At 37.2% G+C, this 18,648-nt stretch overlaps 1 protein-coding gene across 3 annotated transcripts in view; it reads right to left on the bottom strand.

The window, feature by feature from the left end:
• POLR3B (RNA polymerase III subunit B) overlaps positions 1–18,648 on the bottom strand; it is a 115,771-nt gene that overhangs the window by 68,438 nt on the left and 28,685 nt on the right. For all 3 annotated transcript variants that reach the window (XM_004006694.5, XM_042247168.2, XM_042247167.2), the window contains exons 11-13: positions 13,539–13,658; positions 11,126–11,260; positions 362–523 (exon numbers count right to left, since the gene is read on the bottom strand). In XM_004006694.5, the coding sequence (XP_004006743.1) occupies positions 362–523; positions 11,126–11,260; positions 13,539–13,658 (417 nt within the window). The remainder of the gene's footprint in view (positions 1–361; positions 524–11,125; positions 11,261–13,538; positions 13,659–18,648) is intronic.

The following is an 18,648-nucleotide window of genomic DNA, read 5'->3' as shown; positions in this document are numbered from 1 at the left end:
AATATATCAGCTTTATTACATAAAAAATGGGGGAAAGTATCCATTCAAAGAATGGTTATTAACAGTTAAACTGAAAGATATTTTCCTTTATGGAAGAGTGTATCTATTTCCTTATTGCCTCAGTAAACTGTAACAGGAACTATAATTTGGCAATACAGTCATATAGCAGCAAAATTTCTACTGATTTCAACTGTAGACTATTTCGAAGAAGAAAATCTATGACTTGTAGCATCCTCAAATAAATATATATGTGTATTATAAATTCCCCCCCCACCACCTAGATTCTCAAAATACTTTAAATTTCCCACTGAACAGATGTACGAATAAGTTACAAAACTGTGCCCAAGGGATCAAGACTTACGGTTGAAATGGCATTCACCATGCCATTGGTAATCTGGTCCTGACGCATATGTTTCACAACGTCAAACTGGGCTGCTCTTTGTTTAGGAATCACCTGATCTGCAATCTTCTTCATTTCAGAATTAAATTTTTTGAACAAATCTTCAAAAAGAAGAGATAAAAGCTAAAGAAAAAAAAAGTATATGGTGAACTTTCAAAATGCATCACTAGCTTATTTACTAAATTTTAGGTCTTTATTAAACTTTGTTTAAAAAAACTGATGGCAAAACTGCTTAAAACTGGGAAAAACACATTTAAAAAATTCAACATGATAAACATGTACTTAGCTGTGTGCTTATCACTATGCTTGGTGTTGAGAATATGAGCAAAGATTATGACATAATCCCTGCATTCAAAGACATTTAGACCAGCTACTCCCAGACGAAGTTTCCACTGACTTAATTTTTAACTTTACAAATAAAGACTATTAAAACCCACAAAAGATCAGGGGAGAAGAATTAATGTTAAAAATTCTGACAGCACCAAGGATGGGTGCCATTTGAACCTTCCTGCATCACTGGTAAAAATGTGAACTGTATAACCACTAACAATCAGCTTGTAGTTATCTGCCCATCCCTAGGCCCCAAAGTTCCTCTCATAAGTACATCCTCTATAGCCATGGTTCTCAAACTTTAACCTGCATGTAATCACACTGAGGGATTATTAAAACACAAATTGCTGGCCATACCCCTCTGGTATCTGATTCCATAAGTCTATGGTAGAACCCCAAAGTTTTGATTTCTAACAAGTTTCTAAGAATGCCACTGTTGCTGGTGGGGGAAGGGTACCCTTGAGAATCACTACCCTACAGAAATGTCTTTATGTACATCATGGTACATGCACAAGATGTTCAAAGCAGCACTATTTGTATCAGTTAAAAACTGGATACCACACAAATACTATTTAGTTAAACAAATTGTAGTATGTTCATATAACAGAATACTACAGAGCATTGAAAATGGACAAAAAATAACTGGCCACAAAATCACAGCTAAGTCTTAAAAATATAATATTGAGTGAGAGAAGCCAGGCCCAAAAGAATATATATGATGTGACTCTATATAGGGTTCAAAACTCAGCACAATAATCAGCTATATTGTTTAGGAAGGATAACTAGCAGGCAAAATGAAAAGGAAAGACACAAACACCATAAAAATCAGGTTGGAGATTACACCTTGGAGGGGAAGGGGAAAGCTTAAGAAAGATTTTGCAAGTTCTGCTTCTACCCAGAATGTAGAAAGCCACAAGACAACATCCTTCCCACCCTGATAATCTTTTTTTTAAAAGATGAATCATCTACAAAATCATAAAATTTCTTGACTCTAACAAAGAGGTAAGTTGTAAGGCAACCAGGGGAACTAAACTGCAGAAGTGTCAAGCCTCTCCAAGAGATGGGACACATGACAGAGCAGAAGTGTGCCGTAAAAGAAGAAATTAGCTCAAATTTTCAGGACTGCTAGAATGCCAAATGTGAGCTATCGTGAAAGCTTAGAATTCTTCAGCGCTCCAGACACGAGAGGATCCATACTTAGAAGTTCATTCCACGAGTGCTCAGGAAAGACTGGAAGGAGAAAGAAGACATGAGAATGACCCCTTTGTTGCAACAAGCAACAAAACTCTACCTACTTCCCTAGACTTCCTCTTACATGAGAAGAAACCCTTTACGTCACTGGAGAAAAGGCAGGAAACCCTTCTGCCGAGGATCCCAGGCAAAGGTAACTCACACTGAGAGAGGGTAGAAGCAAAACCAAAAAAGGTCCAGTTTTTTCAAAGACAGACACACACACACAGAATACATACTGATCAAAAGGAATTTAAGAGACATCAACTGAATGAAATATGTGAAACATGTTTAGATTCTATTTGAATAATCCTACTTTAAACAACAATATAAAGAAATCAGGGAAATCTGAATACATAATACTCAAATTTGATGAGTGATGATATTGATGCTTAATGACATTAAGCAATTATTCTTTAAAAATCTTATGTGTGAAAATGATGTTACAATTTTTTAAAATTGTATCTTTTAGAGACACATTTTTAAGTACTTACAGAATGTGATTTGATTATTTAAAATGCTAAAACGATTTGATGGTTTGGATTTGTTTAAACAACTGAATTTGTGGAATGGGGCGAGTAGGAAAAGAGTTGAAGAGGACATAAAACCAGATTAACTTCTATTGATGATAGCCAAAGTTGTGTGATTAAAACATGGAAGCTAATTTTTATATAGGTTTGAGGTTTTTCTTATTAATATTTATATTACAAATATCTAGCAAAATAAACCCCTAATATACTAATGAGTAAGTCTAACAAAAGAGGTGCAAAGCTTTCATGGAGACAATTATAAATCTTTATTGAAAGACATCAAAGAAAACCTAAATAAATGAAGAAAATACTCATGGATGAAAATACTATTTTAAGATTACTAGTTTTCCCCAAATTGATCTATAATTCCAATGCAACTCTAATCAAAATCCCCAGGTTTTTAATGAAAATGGAGGCTAACTCTAAAATTAATATGGAAAAGCTAAGACTCTAGAGGAGACAGACAGTCCTGAAAAATAAGGCAAGTGAATTGATTTATGTATAAACTTACCAACGAACAGAACAAAAAGTCCAGAAATAAACAACACATATATTAATATCTGTTATATGGTAAAGACACTTTAGCATTTAGCACTTTAGATCTGCAAGGAAATGAAAGACTACAAATAAATAATGCTAGGAAAATCAGTTATTCATTTCAAAAACAAATGAAACTCCTTTCCTTACTTCACTCTACACACAAAAACCCATTCCAGATAGACTGCTGCTGCTGCTGCTAAGTCGCGTCAGTCGTGTCCGACTCTGTGCGACCCCATAGACAGCAGCCCACCAGGCTCCCCCGTCCCTGGGATTCTCCAGGCAAGAACACTGGAGTGGGTTGCCATTTCCTTCTCCAATGCATGAAAGTGAAAAGGGAAAGTGAAGTCGCTCAGTCGTGTCCGACTCTTAGCGACCCCATGGACTGTAGCTTACCAGGCTCCTCCGTCCATGGGATTCTCCAGGCAAGAGTACTAAAGAACAAATAACAAAGGCATAAGTTTAAAGTATAAGAAGTACAACTGAAAAGAAGAAAGGACTGACAAAATTGAATGTAATTAAAATGACAAACTTCTATAATTAAAAGATCCCATAATAGTAAAAATAATTCAGACTGGAAGAAGATACCAGCAACACATGTAACTCATAAAAAATTGGATCCAAAGTACACCCAAAAAGTCTTAAAATTAATAAGGAAAATACAAACAACACAAAAGATATTTAAGAAAAAAGTAGAAACGATCAATAAGTATATGAAACATAAAGACTCAATTTCATTAGCAATGAAGGAAATGCAAATTAAGCCCACAAGGAGATAGCACTTTGCACCCACTACTGCTGCTGCTGCTGCTAAGTCGCTTCAGTTGTGTCCGACTCTGTGAGACTCCAGAGACGGCAGCCCTCTAGGCTCTCCCGTCTCTGGGATTCTCCAGGCAAGAACACTGGAGTGGGCTGCCATTTCCTCCTCCAATGCATGAAAGTGAAAAGTGAGAGTGAAGTCGCTCAGTCATGTCCGACTCTTAGCGACCCCATGGACTGCAGCCCACCAGGCTCCTCTGTCCTTGGGATTTTCCAGGCAAGAGTGCTAGACAAGACAAAAATTTTTCAGTTTTTACACTAAGTTACGGGATAGAGACCATCAGGTCTTACATACAATGCAATGAACAAATACTTGGGAAGCTAGTTTGACACTCTTCAGTCAAGCTGAAGGCTTAACTTGATTCCATGACTGGACAATCCTATTTGCAGAAACTCTTTCATATGGACAAGAGAAGATATGAATAAGAAGGTTAATGTTTTTAAAAAAGAGAAGTCATACAATGGCCTTGATAAGTAGGATGGATAAAGGGTTATTTATCATATGTATCATATCTTTACACATTGAATGTGAAGGTGAAATACAGTGACGTGAAACAATATAGATGAATCTTTAAAACAATGTTAAGAAAAAAGTTGCAAAAGAATGTATATGATATGAATCTATTCTTATAAAACTCAAACATACAAAAGTAATACTGAGCTCTTAGACTGGAAGAATCAATAACCGTTAACAACCATACTACCCAAGGCAAACTACAGATTCAATGCAATCCCTATCAAATTACCAATGGCAATTTTCAGAGACCTAGAACCAGTAATTTAAAAACTTGTGCGGAAACAAGATCCCAAATAGCCAAAACAATCCTAAGGGAACTTCCCTGGTGGTCCAGCGGTTAAGAATTCACCTGAGAATGCAGGGGGCATGGGCTCAATCCCTGGTCCAGAAGATACCACATGCTGAGGAGCAACCAAGCCCACACATCTAGACTCCATACTCCACAACAAGAGAAACCACATTGATGAGAAGGCCAAGTTTTGAACTGTTTTAATAAAAAAATAATGTTGAGAAAGAAGAACAGAGCTGAAGGGATCAGACTCCCTGAATTCAGACTATACTACAAAGCTACAATAATCAAAACAGTATGGCACTAGCATAAAAAACAGAGATCATTGGAATAGGACAGAAAGCCCAGAAATAAACCCACACACTTATGGTCAATTAATTTATGACAAAGGAAGCAAGAATACACAATAGGGGAACTTCTTTGGCAGTCCAGTGGTTATGATTCCAGACTTCCAGTGCAAGGGGTGTGGGTTTGATCCCTGGTGGGGGCACTAAGATCCCACACGTCATGCAGTGCAGCCAAACATATTTAAGAACACACAATGGCATCAGGTCCCATCACTTCATGGGAAACAGATGGGGAAACAGTGGAAACAGTGTCAGACAATTTTGGGGGGCTCCAAAATCACTGCAGATGGTGACTGTAGCCACGAAATTAAAAGACACTTACTCCTTGGAAGAAAAGTTATGACCAACCTAGACAGCATATTCAAAAGCAGAGACATTACTTTGCCGACTAAGGTCCATCTAGTCAAGGCTATGGTTTTTCCTGTGGTCATGTATGTATGCGAGAGTTGGACTGTGAGAAAGCTGAGCTTGAAGAATTGATGCTTCTGAACTATGGTGTTGCAGAAGACTCTTGAGAGTCCCTTGGACTGCAAGGAGATCCAACCAATCCATTCTGAAGGAGATCAGCCCTGGGATTTCTTTGGAAGGAATGATGCTAAAGCTGAAGCTCCAGTACTTTGGCCACCTCATGCGAAGAGTTGACTCATTGGAAAAGACTCTGATGTTGGGAGGGATTGGGGGCAGGAGAAGAAGGGGACGACAGAGAATGAGATGGCTGGATGGCATCACTGACTCTATGGATGTGAGTCTGAGTGAACTCCAGGAGTTGGTGATGGACAGGGAGGCCTGGCGTGCTGCGATTCATGGGGTTGCAGAGTCGGACACGACTGAGCCACTGAACTGAACTGAATGGAGAAAAAACAGTCTTTTCAATAAGTTGTGCTGGGAAAAGAGGACAGCTACATGTAAAAGAATGAAATTAAAACATTCTAAACATAAGTGATATCATACGACAGTTGTTTTTCTCTGCCTGACTTACTTCACTCCGTATGATACATGTGGAATCTAAAATAATGGTACAAATGAACCTATTTACAAAACAGAAATATACTCACAGATGCAGAAAACAAACTTATGGTTACCAGAAAGGAAAGAGTGGGGAGAGGATAAATTAGGAGTTAGGATTAACAGATACATACTCAATATATAAAATAGATAAACAACAAGGACCTGCTGTATAGCACAGGGAATTATATTTGGTATCTTGTAATAACCTAAAATGGAAAATAATCTGAAAAGGAATATAAATATAGTATACTCACACACACACACGTAAACTAAATCACTTTGCTGTACATCTTAAATGCAACACTAAATAAACTATACTTCAATTTAAAAAAAGCAAAATGTACACTGTAATAAATATTTTTAAATTTTTAAATAAATGATAGAATAAAAAAGAAAACAATAAATACACAAATTCAGGATAGTAGGAGAAAGAGAAGGACAGAGTATGGAAAAAATATATAAGTAAATGAAATGGCAACTGGTGGTCAATTATTAAGAATTACTTAAACTGGTAGTGGATTTGAGGTGATCTGTCACCTTCATAACTTACATATATGTGACATTTTTGCTTTTACTCTTTATGTTAAAAATTAGAAAATAAATGACATTAAACCATGTTAACCATGGAAAACAAATCAGTAGGATGGGGAACGGAAAGTCATAAAAATAGACTAGAACGGTTCTGTTTCAGAATTGATGGAAGCAGCTCCTACCAGACTCATTTGTTGATAAAAATTATAAACTCTGGACAAAATATTAAAACTATTTGACAGCACTGGAGAGTAAATACAGATAGAAACTGGAGGAAACTTGATACTTATCAAAAATGCATTTCCATTTTGAAGGCTTTTCAACTAAGAGTAGAATACATTAGCAAAAAGGGTCCAGGTGACATTAGAAGCTAAAACTCAGAGAAAGACCCACAGTCTTACTGGACTGAAGGATCAGAGGGAGAAGATACCAGCCACCACAGTAGCTGGAAAGTGAGGGGAAAGTCACAGAAAGGAGATAACCACAAATAAAATTTACATCCTCAAATCCACTACCCACTTAATCTTGAGAGAAAACCCCAGGATTATGTAAATAAACTTTGCCCAAATCTCTGCTTGCGATGCCTCCTACTGCCCCAATTCAGGCAAGGGCTGTGACTGCTTTTTTTCAATAAAGTTAGTGAAGATGTGACTTTTAAGACGAACTCACTAAGGTCATGCAGATTCTCCTGTGCATGGGAAACTCACTTGAGTCCTGAGCCACTCTGATGTCATAGTGCTGGCATGGTCAAGACGGAGCTGAGCCCAGCCTTCTGGGAATCCCACCACCTCCAGCAGAACACTACCAATCGAGCTCCATGTGATACAGAAGAGTTACACAGCTGGATCTTGCCTGAATTCCTGACCCACAAAATCGTCAGATATAACAGAATGGTGGCTGTCTTAAGCCACTTAAGACAATGGTGGTTGTCTTCAGTTTTGCAATAGATACCATACAATGCAGCAACAGACAAAACCAGAACACTGCTTATAGACAGTTCACAAAACTAAGTAAGTGGCTTATGACCAAAAAATAATAGGCATACTTCTTCAATAATCAAATATAAAATTACAACTACTTAAATTCCCCTGAAAAATCAATTACATTTGTTTTTTATTCCTTTATAGAGGAATAAAACAGTTGGATATGTATGTAATTTAAGCTACCTAGCACAATAGTAATGTAGTATCGGAGGACATTATATATGCACTCCTTACATAATTCAGGAATTCTGAACTTTAGGAATTCTGAAGTTCAGGGAAATCTTATAAGCTAAAGATTTTCCAAATTCCACACTGTATTCTTGAATGTTTACAACCCACAGGTAGTTTTTTGATTCATAATTTAGAAGATATGAAAGCCAATGAATCTTCTCTTCCAGCCACTGTTGAAGAAAGCATTTCCTAGGTAGAATGTGGTTTTACACTCTTCTCCCTTAAGAGAGACACATCCTTCCACTTTTCTACAAAATCAACTTTGCAGATGGGAAAGCCAGGGTCCTTGATTTACCATGTCAGAAGTGTTCTAAAAAGAAAACTTCCTCCTCTGAGAGCTTAATCTTTTCTTCCACTCAGACCCAGCAGTTTCCTTCATGAAAAAGAATATGGGAATGGAAGCAGGTGCAGGGGAAGAGAGGGATGGACAAGCCCATTTCAGCAACTTCCTGTGGAAACTGGCAAAGGGACTTGAATAAGTATCCTGAACAGAAGCAAATGCCCTTAACCTTTAACCACAAAAGCTCAGCTCTGTTTTAATTAGTCCCTTACACTTAAGACTTTTGTGTCTCAAATTGCAACAAAGTTTTCTTGGGGATCCCAGATGAATTTGTGTGTAGCCTGATTCAAGTACAAGGAAATGCTCCAGTACTAAACAAGTAAAGAGTAAGAGTACACTCAACAAAACTACAGCCTCATTAATAAATTTCTCCATCCTTCAAATTTCTTCATGAGAAATAACGTGCTCCAGTTCACAGAGCAGTAAGAAGCTACAAGGCCTGTTCCCACAATAAGCCACATTATTTAGGTCAAGAGTAAAATGATGAAAAGGGATGGAATGTTGGTGATATTATAATATTCAATACCTCTCACTGTTGGCATGAGGCCTTTCAACCTGCCTAAGACAGGAGCACTAAAGAGCAAGTTATATTTAAGAAAAAATGCTGACAGCTCATCAATTGATTTTCAATGAAAATGCTAAAAAAAATTAATAAAGAAGTTAAGCTGCTGAAATACAGTTTCACCAATTAGCTTAATGTCAGAGAATTCTAATTAGGCGTCTTGAGATTGCTATTTAGTGTTTAAGCCTTCAGAGTGCCAAATTCTCCTTTTCACACAAACTGGTTGCAAAATTAAAGACATTAGGCAGCCTTAATTACATTATCAGAACAGCTGGGATTAGGCAATCTCTGAAGTCAAGACGGCATTCTTTTGTCACCGGGTGGAAATCCCTGGCTTTCCAGGGTGCCGGATTTTGGTGCCGTTCCATATCTCACCCATACAAAGCAAGCTGCATTAGAAACAAAAACATCTGCAGACAAAGAATAGAGTAATGCTCAGCAAATAATGAACACATTACCGAAAGAGAAAAGGTAGGTGCAAAGATTAAGCCTGAAACCGGTAGGTTTTGCTAACACCTCTATTGGCGGCCAGCCGGCCAGCCCTCTGGTGGCAGTGAGACTGAGGGAAGGCTCTGTGAACCCGCCTGGCCAGTGGATACAGCTCTGTTATCTAAAGCTGAAGCACATTCATACTCCCTCATCCCATGGGGTGTGAAATTAGCAGCTACTGTTTTTACACATTTTTGCCAACACAATGCCTTTTATGTTTTTACACTGTTTATAAAGCAGTGTTTTCTTGCATATGGGAACCCTCTTTTTAAGTCTAATTTTTTAAGCAACAGGATAGTCTTTTTCTCTCCCCTCTCAACTCCATTCCTTAGTCCTCCAAACAACCAACATTTTTTAAAGGGCTAGTTGAACATCAAGATTTCTTTTCCAATTATAAAGATCTGTAAAAAAATTGGGATTGTTGGTGACGGGGATACACACAAGCAATCCCCTGAACTGTGGTCAATCTGAAGGTGGCCAAGAGCCCACCTGTTAGCCTTTAGCCATTGACCAAACAACTTCCCAAGTATTCCAGGTGTTAATTTTTTTTCTCAGAAAAAACTGATACAATTATAATTCCAGTTTTTTACATTTTAGATGTGGTAATTAATACCTGCGGTTATGATCCCAGCCACCATCACTCATCTGGAATACTGCCACAGTCTCCTAACCGGACTTTCTTGGCAGGTTCCAAGAAAGATCCAAATAAGATCTTTTAAACTGAAATTGATGGTGTCACTTCCCTGATTATAACTCTCTTGTGATTCTCTACTGCAGGAGGAATTAAATCCAAACCCCTTCCCATGGCATGTGATGCTAGTTCTCCAATGTCCTCTCTCACCACCCCCACACCTCACACTCCAGAAACACTGGTCTTCTTCCAGTTCCTCCAATAAGGGCACTGCCTGAAGACATATGTTGCTCATGCAGGTCTCTTAATAGAATGCAGTTCCAGAGGTTGTGTGAGACTGGATTCTCCTCTCAAGTCTCAGCTGGAATGTCTGAGGGCTCAGCTTAAAATATATATCACTTTTTCAAAGAGATATTTCATTAAGCGATTGATTTAATCAAGAGATTGATTCTAAGATGACTGAGTTGTTGGAATGAGACCAGAATTCTAAAACAGTTGTTAAGGTTCAGGGATGTAAATGAAAACATGGTTGTGATGAATAAACAAATAAGAAATCTCAGTAGAGAAAACTGAAGCTAAAAGTACCAGAATGAAATTTCTAGAACTGAAAACAACCACATCTAAACTAAAAAATTAATTGGATCAGTGTAATAAGCATGTTACAGACAACATAAGAAAAATTAGGGAACGTGAAAATAGATCAATAGAAATTATCCAACCTGAAGAAGAGAGCTAAACTTGGGGAAAGAAATTAACAGAGCCTCAATATCAAAGGCTCAAACAAGATAATCTGAGTTAGAAGGACAAGAGAGAATATAAAAAGATATTTGAAGAAATAAGTTCCAAAAATGTCTCAAATTTAGTTAGACATAAATTTACAGACTGAAGAATTTAGTAAACTCTAAGTAGGACATTAACAGAGACCACCATATCAAGGCACTTCTTTTAAGCCCCAAGATAGAAAAGGGACCTTTGTCTGCCTTATTTTTCCTCTCTACCCAGTTTGTATAACTATGCCTGGCACATGGTAGAAGTTTAATAGACATCTGTTAACTGAATAAATGATACTACTTAATATCATACATCACTTTCTACATTAAACACAATGAGAGTAAATAAACATCTCAAAAAAGATATGATATAGGTAACATTACCAACATATTTAAAGAGCTAAGAGTTTTCACAGTTCAAGAAATTCTTAAGTCAAAGACATAGTAAGTCACGTATGAATGTTTATATTCCAATATACAAACCTATATTCCATTCAACTGTTTCTTCCTCCTATCTAAAATGAATAGCAAATTAACTTTTATTGAGGAAAATAAGATTTGACATAAAATAGTTAAATCACCTGTCCTGCCAACTCCAACCTCTTGTTACCATAATAATCTCTGTCATCAACTTTATTATCTCCTTGGGCCAGAATTACTCTTCTCACCATCACTGCAGTATAGATACATTTGGCTCGGAAATTGAATTCTTTAACCTGTAATTCAGAAATTAGAGAAAAATGTTTAAGACTCTACACATTAAAATTTAAGGTGCCTCAAGAAAATAACCACTGCTATAATATTTAAATAAGAGAAAAATGAATTGTTACAATTCTTCTTATTCAAAAAACTCAACCAGTCTATAAACTTTCTAAAAGCTGAGATGATGACTTTCCATCTTTGTACTCAATACTTGTGGCAGTTTTTCTTCAAAGATGACCACCATCAACTCCTTCCCTCCCTATGTGTTTCACGCCATTCCTTTATGAAGAGGTAGAGTTAATCACCATCTTTGGGTTGGCTTGTAAACTAGCAGTTTCCACTTCTTTCCTTTTAAGAGTCCTGAAGCACCAAATGAGAAGTCTCGGACACTCTGCTGGGGAGAAAAGGGCCACTGGGAAAGGCAGTGAGGAGTCAGAGATGTGATTCATGACACATCTTTGATGTTCAGCCCAGTCAAGCCTTTGGATGACTCCACCCTCAGCTGCTATTCTGCCTGCAACTTCATAAGACTCATGTCAAGAACCTCCTTCCTGGGACCTCCCTGGTGGTCCAGTGGTTAAGAACCCTCCTTCCAATGCAGGGGACACAGGTTTGATCTCTGGCTGGGGAACTAAGATCCCACATGACGTGATGCAATTAAGCCTGTGAGCTACAACGACTAGGCCCACGTGCTCTAGAGCTATGTGCGACAACTAAGACCTGATGCCGCTAAATAAATAAAAATTTAAAAAAATAAAAAAGAACCTCCCTCCCTATCACTGAGCCCCTTCAGACCTGAGAATCCTGAGAGAGAGCAATAAACAGTTATCTCAAGCTACTAAGTTTTGGAAATATTTGCTGTGCAACGATAAATAACAGGAATGGGACTAAAACACTGTCAGAACTCAGCAAATATCTATAGAATAAATAAACAGATTGATAAGTAAATTGCTGCAAATGCTCTATTCAATTTTCTCTTGTACAACTGAAATCTACATAAATGAATCTAGCCCAATCAGTAAGTTAAATCAAAACTGGCGAAATCATTGCACTGGTTTATTTGGACAGACAAAAATCTTAGATAAGTAGGTAAATTCTTTCTCTACATCCCAAACAATGAGTACTGAGAGTAGTCTAAGTTTCTGTCAATTCTAAGGAATATTTCATAGGCTTGCTTATAAAGAATTCATATTATAAAATTTGTTTTACTTTCCTAATTCTCTGAATCAGATCAAGGGCACACACAAATGGCAGCAAAAGGGCAAAGTCATAGACCCGCATTATTTGGCTAACAAGGTGTTTCAAACTAAGAAAGTTGTATCTTCATGTGTGTAGGTGGTCACAGTTCACTTCTACTGTTCCCTCAACTTTTCATTATTCATAATCAGCCCCTGAAGGTAAAGTGTGCAATTCTCAAATTAGATCATCTGTGAATAATACACATGCTAAATGTCAACATAAACCAGACTATTTGGTTAACAAGATAAGTCTGACTAACAATTTTATAACTTAGAAAGAGTACATATGTATTAAGTGAGGGTAGGGGAAGAATGACTCTTGCCAATATGGCTGAACTCTGTTTAATAATAAGTTAATAAAAATAAATATTAAGCCCTGTTTCAAGGGTCAGAAGATGAGATTTTAGCTCTCTCTCTCTCTGACCACTAACCAGCTGGATGACAAGGAAAAGCATCCAGCTTTTCTGGACCTGAGCATCTGCATTCTAAGTGAAGGAAACTGGACAATGTGAGCTCAAGGTCTAGAAGATAAGCCCATCTAATATTTTAATAAGTATCTATGGTAGTGATGGTAACATAACAGTGAGAATGTACATAACTCCACAGAAACATACACATAAAAAGAGTACATGCTATTTTTTGTATGTTTTACCACAATTTTCCAAAAAGTTACACATATAGGCAAGAAACTGTAAGCTTGTTTTTAATTTATTTAAAAATATCTAAGACACCATGTCTGACCTTCAGAAACGAAATCTAGCAGCATTGCTAATATATATTTGAATATCAAAGAAAAAACTAAAATTTTGGATTGAAAGAAGAAATCAAGACAATAAACATGATCAGATGACGACATAATATAGCTAACATTCTCTAAGTACAAATAAACTGTTGATAATGGAAGATTATTTCCAGGGCAGTCCATAGTAGAGTCCTCTTTAGGCTTCTCTCTTTTCTTATGGAATTAGACTTCAATTAATGTAAACTTGTACTCAAACAGAAGTTCATGGATCCCACAATGATCAGTATTCACAACTGCAAAGGATTTACTCACTGGTACGTGGGTCAGAATGGTAGAAGCCAGGAGCTCTCTTGCTTCTTCTATTTTGGTTTTCTTTGGGCCACCTCCCCACATCCTTTGCCTTCTGACTTTGTTCCCTATATATTTTAATGCCTATTAGAAAACAGAATATATTACAATAATGTTTGAATGACATCAGAGAGAATTTATTAGTAGCTACCCATACACAACACTATAAGCAAAAAAGGCAAGGACCTTTATAAAGAAAACTGAATTGGTCCTAGTTTAAAAAAAAAAAAAATTGTCATAAACCAATGACAAAATAGTTCTCTTTTTAGAATTTGTTTTCTTACTATAAAATTGATACAGGACAATTGTAGGAAGTTTAGAAAATACAAAGGAGATAAGTATTTTGGTCATCAATCCTCCACCCAAAGAGAATCCTGTCAACAGTTAACACTTTGGGTGAGTATTCTTTTGGGGGGAGGGGGAGTACTTTCTCTCCTCAAAAAGGAATCACACCATGTATGACTTCTACCCTGAAATCTACAAAGCATTGCTGTGAGAAGACAAAACCTAAATAAACTAAGGGTTATGCTATTTTCATTGACTAGAACATTTAATATAGTTAAAGATGGCTTGCTGTTAAAATTCTCTCCAGATTGACCAAAAGATGTATTTTTATTGTTAATTATACTCCTGACGGGTTTGTTAACAAACACAAATTGACTGGAGAATAGCTGAAAACAATGTTGAAACAGTCAGAAGATTTACATGATTTCAACTATAAAGGAAGACAGTAAGCACACAAAAAGTAGTCAACCTTATTAGTCATCTGGAAAGTGCATGATCAAAATCACAATGAAATACCACCAAAACAAAATGGAACAGCTAAAGTTACAAAGACTAACAATAATGAATGTTGGTGAGGACATCAAGCAACCAGAACTCTCAGGGGTGAGAGGACTGAGGGGCTCTGCAAAATGGTACTGTCACATCTGGCAGTTCTGACTTGATAAAAGTTACATACACAACTGATTTTTTTTTTTTTAAATTTTTTATTTTGGGCTGGGGTTTAGCCAATTAACACTGTTGTGATAGTTTCAGGTGAAGAGTAAACGGACTCAGCCATACATATACATGTAGCCATTCTCCCCCAAACTCCCCTCCCAACCAGACTGCCACATAATATTGAGCAGAGTTCCACATACTATACAGCAGGACCTTGCTGGTTATCCATTGCAAATATAGCAGTGTGTACATGTCAGTCCCAAACTCCCTAACTATCTCTTCCCTGATCCTTCTCCCCATCAGCAACTGTAAGCTTGTTCTCTAAGTCTGTGAGTCTTTGTTTTGTAAGCCCACTTGCATCATTCATTCCTCTGTAGATTCCACGTATAGGGGTGCCATACAATATTTCTCCTTCTCCGTCTGACTTACTTCAGTCAGTATGACAATCTCCAGGTCCATCCATGTTGCTGCAAATGGCATTATTTCATTCTTTCTAACGGCTGAGTACTATTCCACACAACTGCATTTTGATCCAGCAATTCTATTCTTAGGTATTTATCTACGAGAAAGGCCAAACTGTCTAGGCAGAGACTTAGACAGGAGTGTTTATGGCAGTTTTACTCATAACAGCCAAAGAGTGAAACAAACCAAATGTCCGTCAACAGGAAAAGATAACAAACTCTGTTATATTCATACAGTGGAACACTACTCAACAGTTAAAAGGAATGAAGAACATGGATACACGACATAATGAGGAAACACTTGGATGAATCTAAGTCAATACGTTCAACAAAAGAAGCTGACAAAACAAGAAGTATATACTGCATAATTCCTTATCTAAAGTTCTAGAATAGGCAAAACTAATCTATGGTAAAAAAAATAACAAAAGTGGGGAAAAACGAGAATGGAGGTGGAAACTGATTAGAAGAGGCATGAGGGAATTTTCAGGGGTCATGGAAATATTGTGTATCTTAAAAAGTACAATTAAGACGTGTATATTATGTTTATACACACTTTACCTAAAAAGTGAAATATTAAAAACTAACCGTATGACTGATTTGTGTTGCCGTTCAGCAGGAACCAACACAATGCTGTAAAGCAAATTTTCCCCCAAATAAAAAGAAATTTTAAAAACTTAACCAAGGAATAGGTGAGGCAGAAACAGAGCTTTACATGAAACAAGAATAGCAAAGTTTTTCTGTTTTTAATATTTATTTATTTAGCTCCACCAGGTCTTAGTCACACCACACGGAATCTTCCATCTTTGTTGTAACATGCAGGATCAAGTTTCCTGAACAGGGATTAAACCCAGGTCTCCTGCATTGGGAGCATGGAGTCTTAGCCACTGGACCACCAGGGAAGTCCCTGGCAAAGTGCTTTTCATGTTGAAGCTGGGTGACAGGCACATGGGGGTTCATAATACTATTCTGTATACTTTTTATATCTAGAAATTTTTCCATAAGAAAAGTCTGAAAAGGTCATGTGGTTCTTATTATTTTGTAAGAGGAATGCATTTAAAAAAATACCAAAACATTGGTTTCCATTTAGTCATAAGAAAGCACTGGGATCCCTGATTCTTTATCCTGGAATTCCTGCTGCCAGTTTCCTGCCTGGGAAAATTTCTTTTCCATGTTTCAAAACCTAGATCAGGTACCATTTCCTCTTTGAAGCCTTTCCTAACCCCACTTCTTTTTCTCTGCTGTTTAATTCCGTACATATAAATAACTGAGTACTTCCATTTGTGTTCATATCGCACTGTATTCTGTCTACTTACCTGTATGTCTCGCTTACTAGACATTTTCTCATCTTTTTTTTTTTTTTTTTTTTTATTCCTAACTAAAATAGTCCCTGAAACTGAATGGAACATCTCTGTTAAGATTGCAGATCAAATCTACAACCTTCCTGGTTTAAAAAAAAAAAAAAAAACAAGGCCATCAGAGAGTAAGACAAACTAAGACCTTTAAAACAAGCTGCAGTAACAAAGCAAGAAGTAGTAACTAAGTAACTGATTGAAGCAAGTCAGCAGATAGTAGGAACAAGGAATAGACAGGCACTTCAGTTTTCCCTAAACTTAGCTGTCTTTATTACTTTGGTCTTTCAATTCCCTTGGGAAAGAGACTAAAGAATCCTCACTTCCTTGAGGAAGAAATAGGAATACAGGGGTGCCTTCTGATGCAGCACAAAGTCACTTTTCCTTAGAATAGCTGATACAGTTGCCAGGGCTACACAGTGTCAGGGCTGGGGTAAGAGCCCAGTTGGCTTTATAAACAGGCCAAGATGCTACCCTTGGTGTATCCTCTCCTTCCAAAAAGGTAGTAACTAATTTCTTCTCCGTTTTTCAGAGCCCCTGGCAATGATTACGTAAAACATCTGTGACAAATGTAGCAGCAAAAGGGCTTTATGAGCAGAATAACTGGAGGAGTCACTAAAAAGGGAGGCATTAAAAGCAAAGCAAAACATGTACTTTAAACAACCTACTGAAGTGCCATGTCGAAAGTTCCACTACGTAAGGTAATACATTTTTACTTAGAATAACATAGAATATTTGTGTTGCCCTAACTCATATGTTCAAGTCATCAACCATTTTGGACTACCTGTGCTTCTGTAACCTTTTATCAGTTGCAAAAATTAATATTTGCTTTGATCCAGCACAGAGAACAAGCCATCTCAAACTTCTACTTCCTGTTTGTCTCATGTGAGATACGTTTGTCTTTCTTAGCTAATCACATATTCTCATCTTTTAAAAGAACTTCTCCAGTTTAGTAACTTGTAGTTAGCCAATATTTTCTGTCATACCTATTTAAGAGGAATAAATGAATGATCTTCCAACCCACTGTTTAACTCCTGCTCAAACAGCTTAACAATGATAAGAGTTATCTGACCAGCAATGATGATGCTTAAAATAATATAAATACTGGATCTCACTAAATCCATTGGGCTATTATTAAGGTAAATTGTTCTTCCAGGCATTACACAGCTTTAAAGCACAGAGTGTTATCTCCCCAAATGTAGCCAACTCCTAAGTATTTGACATTTTCCCTTCACATAATTACAATGTAATTTCAGTTTATAATGAAGATGCATGTTCACCAAATAGTTCACTTTCCGTGAAGACCAAAAATAGAACAGGGCAAAGGCTAACAGAATTTTGCCATGAGAACGTACCGGCACCGGTCATAGTAAACACCCTCTTCCAACAACACAAGAGAAGACTCTACACATGGACATCACCAGATGGTCAACACTGAAATCAGACTGATTATATTCTTTGCAGCCAAAGATGGAGAAGCCCTATACGTCAGCAAAAACAAGACTGGGAGCTGACTGTGGCTCAGATCATGAAATGTTTATTGCCAAATTCAGACTTAAATTAAAGAAAGTAGGGAAAACCACTAGACTATTCAGGTATGACCTAAATCAAATCTCTTACAACTATTTGTCACTATTTGGAAGTGACAAATAGATTCAAGGGATTAGATCTGATAGAGTACCTGAAAAACTATGGGCCGAGGTTTGTGACATTGTACAGGAAACAGAGATCAAGACCATCTCCAAGAAAAAGAAACGCAAAAAGACAAAATAGTTCTGTGAGGAGGCCTTACAAACAGCTATGAAAAGACAAGCAAATATCAAAGGAGAAAAGGAAAGATATACCTATTTGAATGCGGAGTTCCCAGAATAGCAAGGAGAGATAAGAAAGCCTTCCTCAATACAAAGAGACAGAGGAAATAGAGAAATAGAGGAAAACAATAGAATGAGAAAGACTAGAGATCTCTTTAAGAAAATTAGAGATACCAAGGGAACTTTTCATGCAAAGATGGGCACAATGAAGGACAGAAATGATATGGACCTAACAGAAACAGAAGATATTAAGAAGAGGTGGCAAGAATACACAGAAAACTATACAAAACAGATCTTCATGACCCAGTGAAAATTCACGACAGTGTGCTCACTCACCTAGACCTAGACATCATGGAATGTGAAGTCTAGTGGACCTTAGGAAGCATCACTATGAACAAAGCTAGTGGAGGTGATGGAATTCCTGTTGAGCTACTTCAAATCCTAAAAGATGATGCTGTGAAAGTGCTGCACTCAATATGCCAGCAAATTTGGAAAACTCAGCAGTGGCCAC

This window comes from Ovis aries, chromosome 3 (genome assembly GCF_016772045.2).
Source record: "Ovis aries strain OAR_USU_Benz2616 breed Rambouillet chromosome 3, ARS-UI_Ramb_v3.0, whole genome shotgun sequence".
In the NCBI taxonomy this organism is placed as follows: Eukaryota; Metazoa; Chordata; class Mammalia; order Artiodactyla; family Bovidae; genus Ovis; species Ovis aries.
Note: the sequence above shows the minus strand (reverse complement) of the source record. Positions and strands in the feature narration are given on the sequence as shown.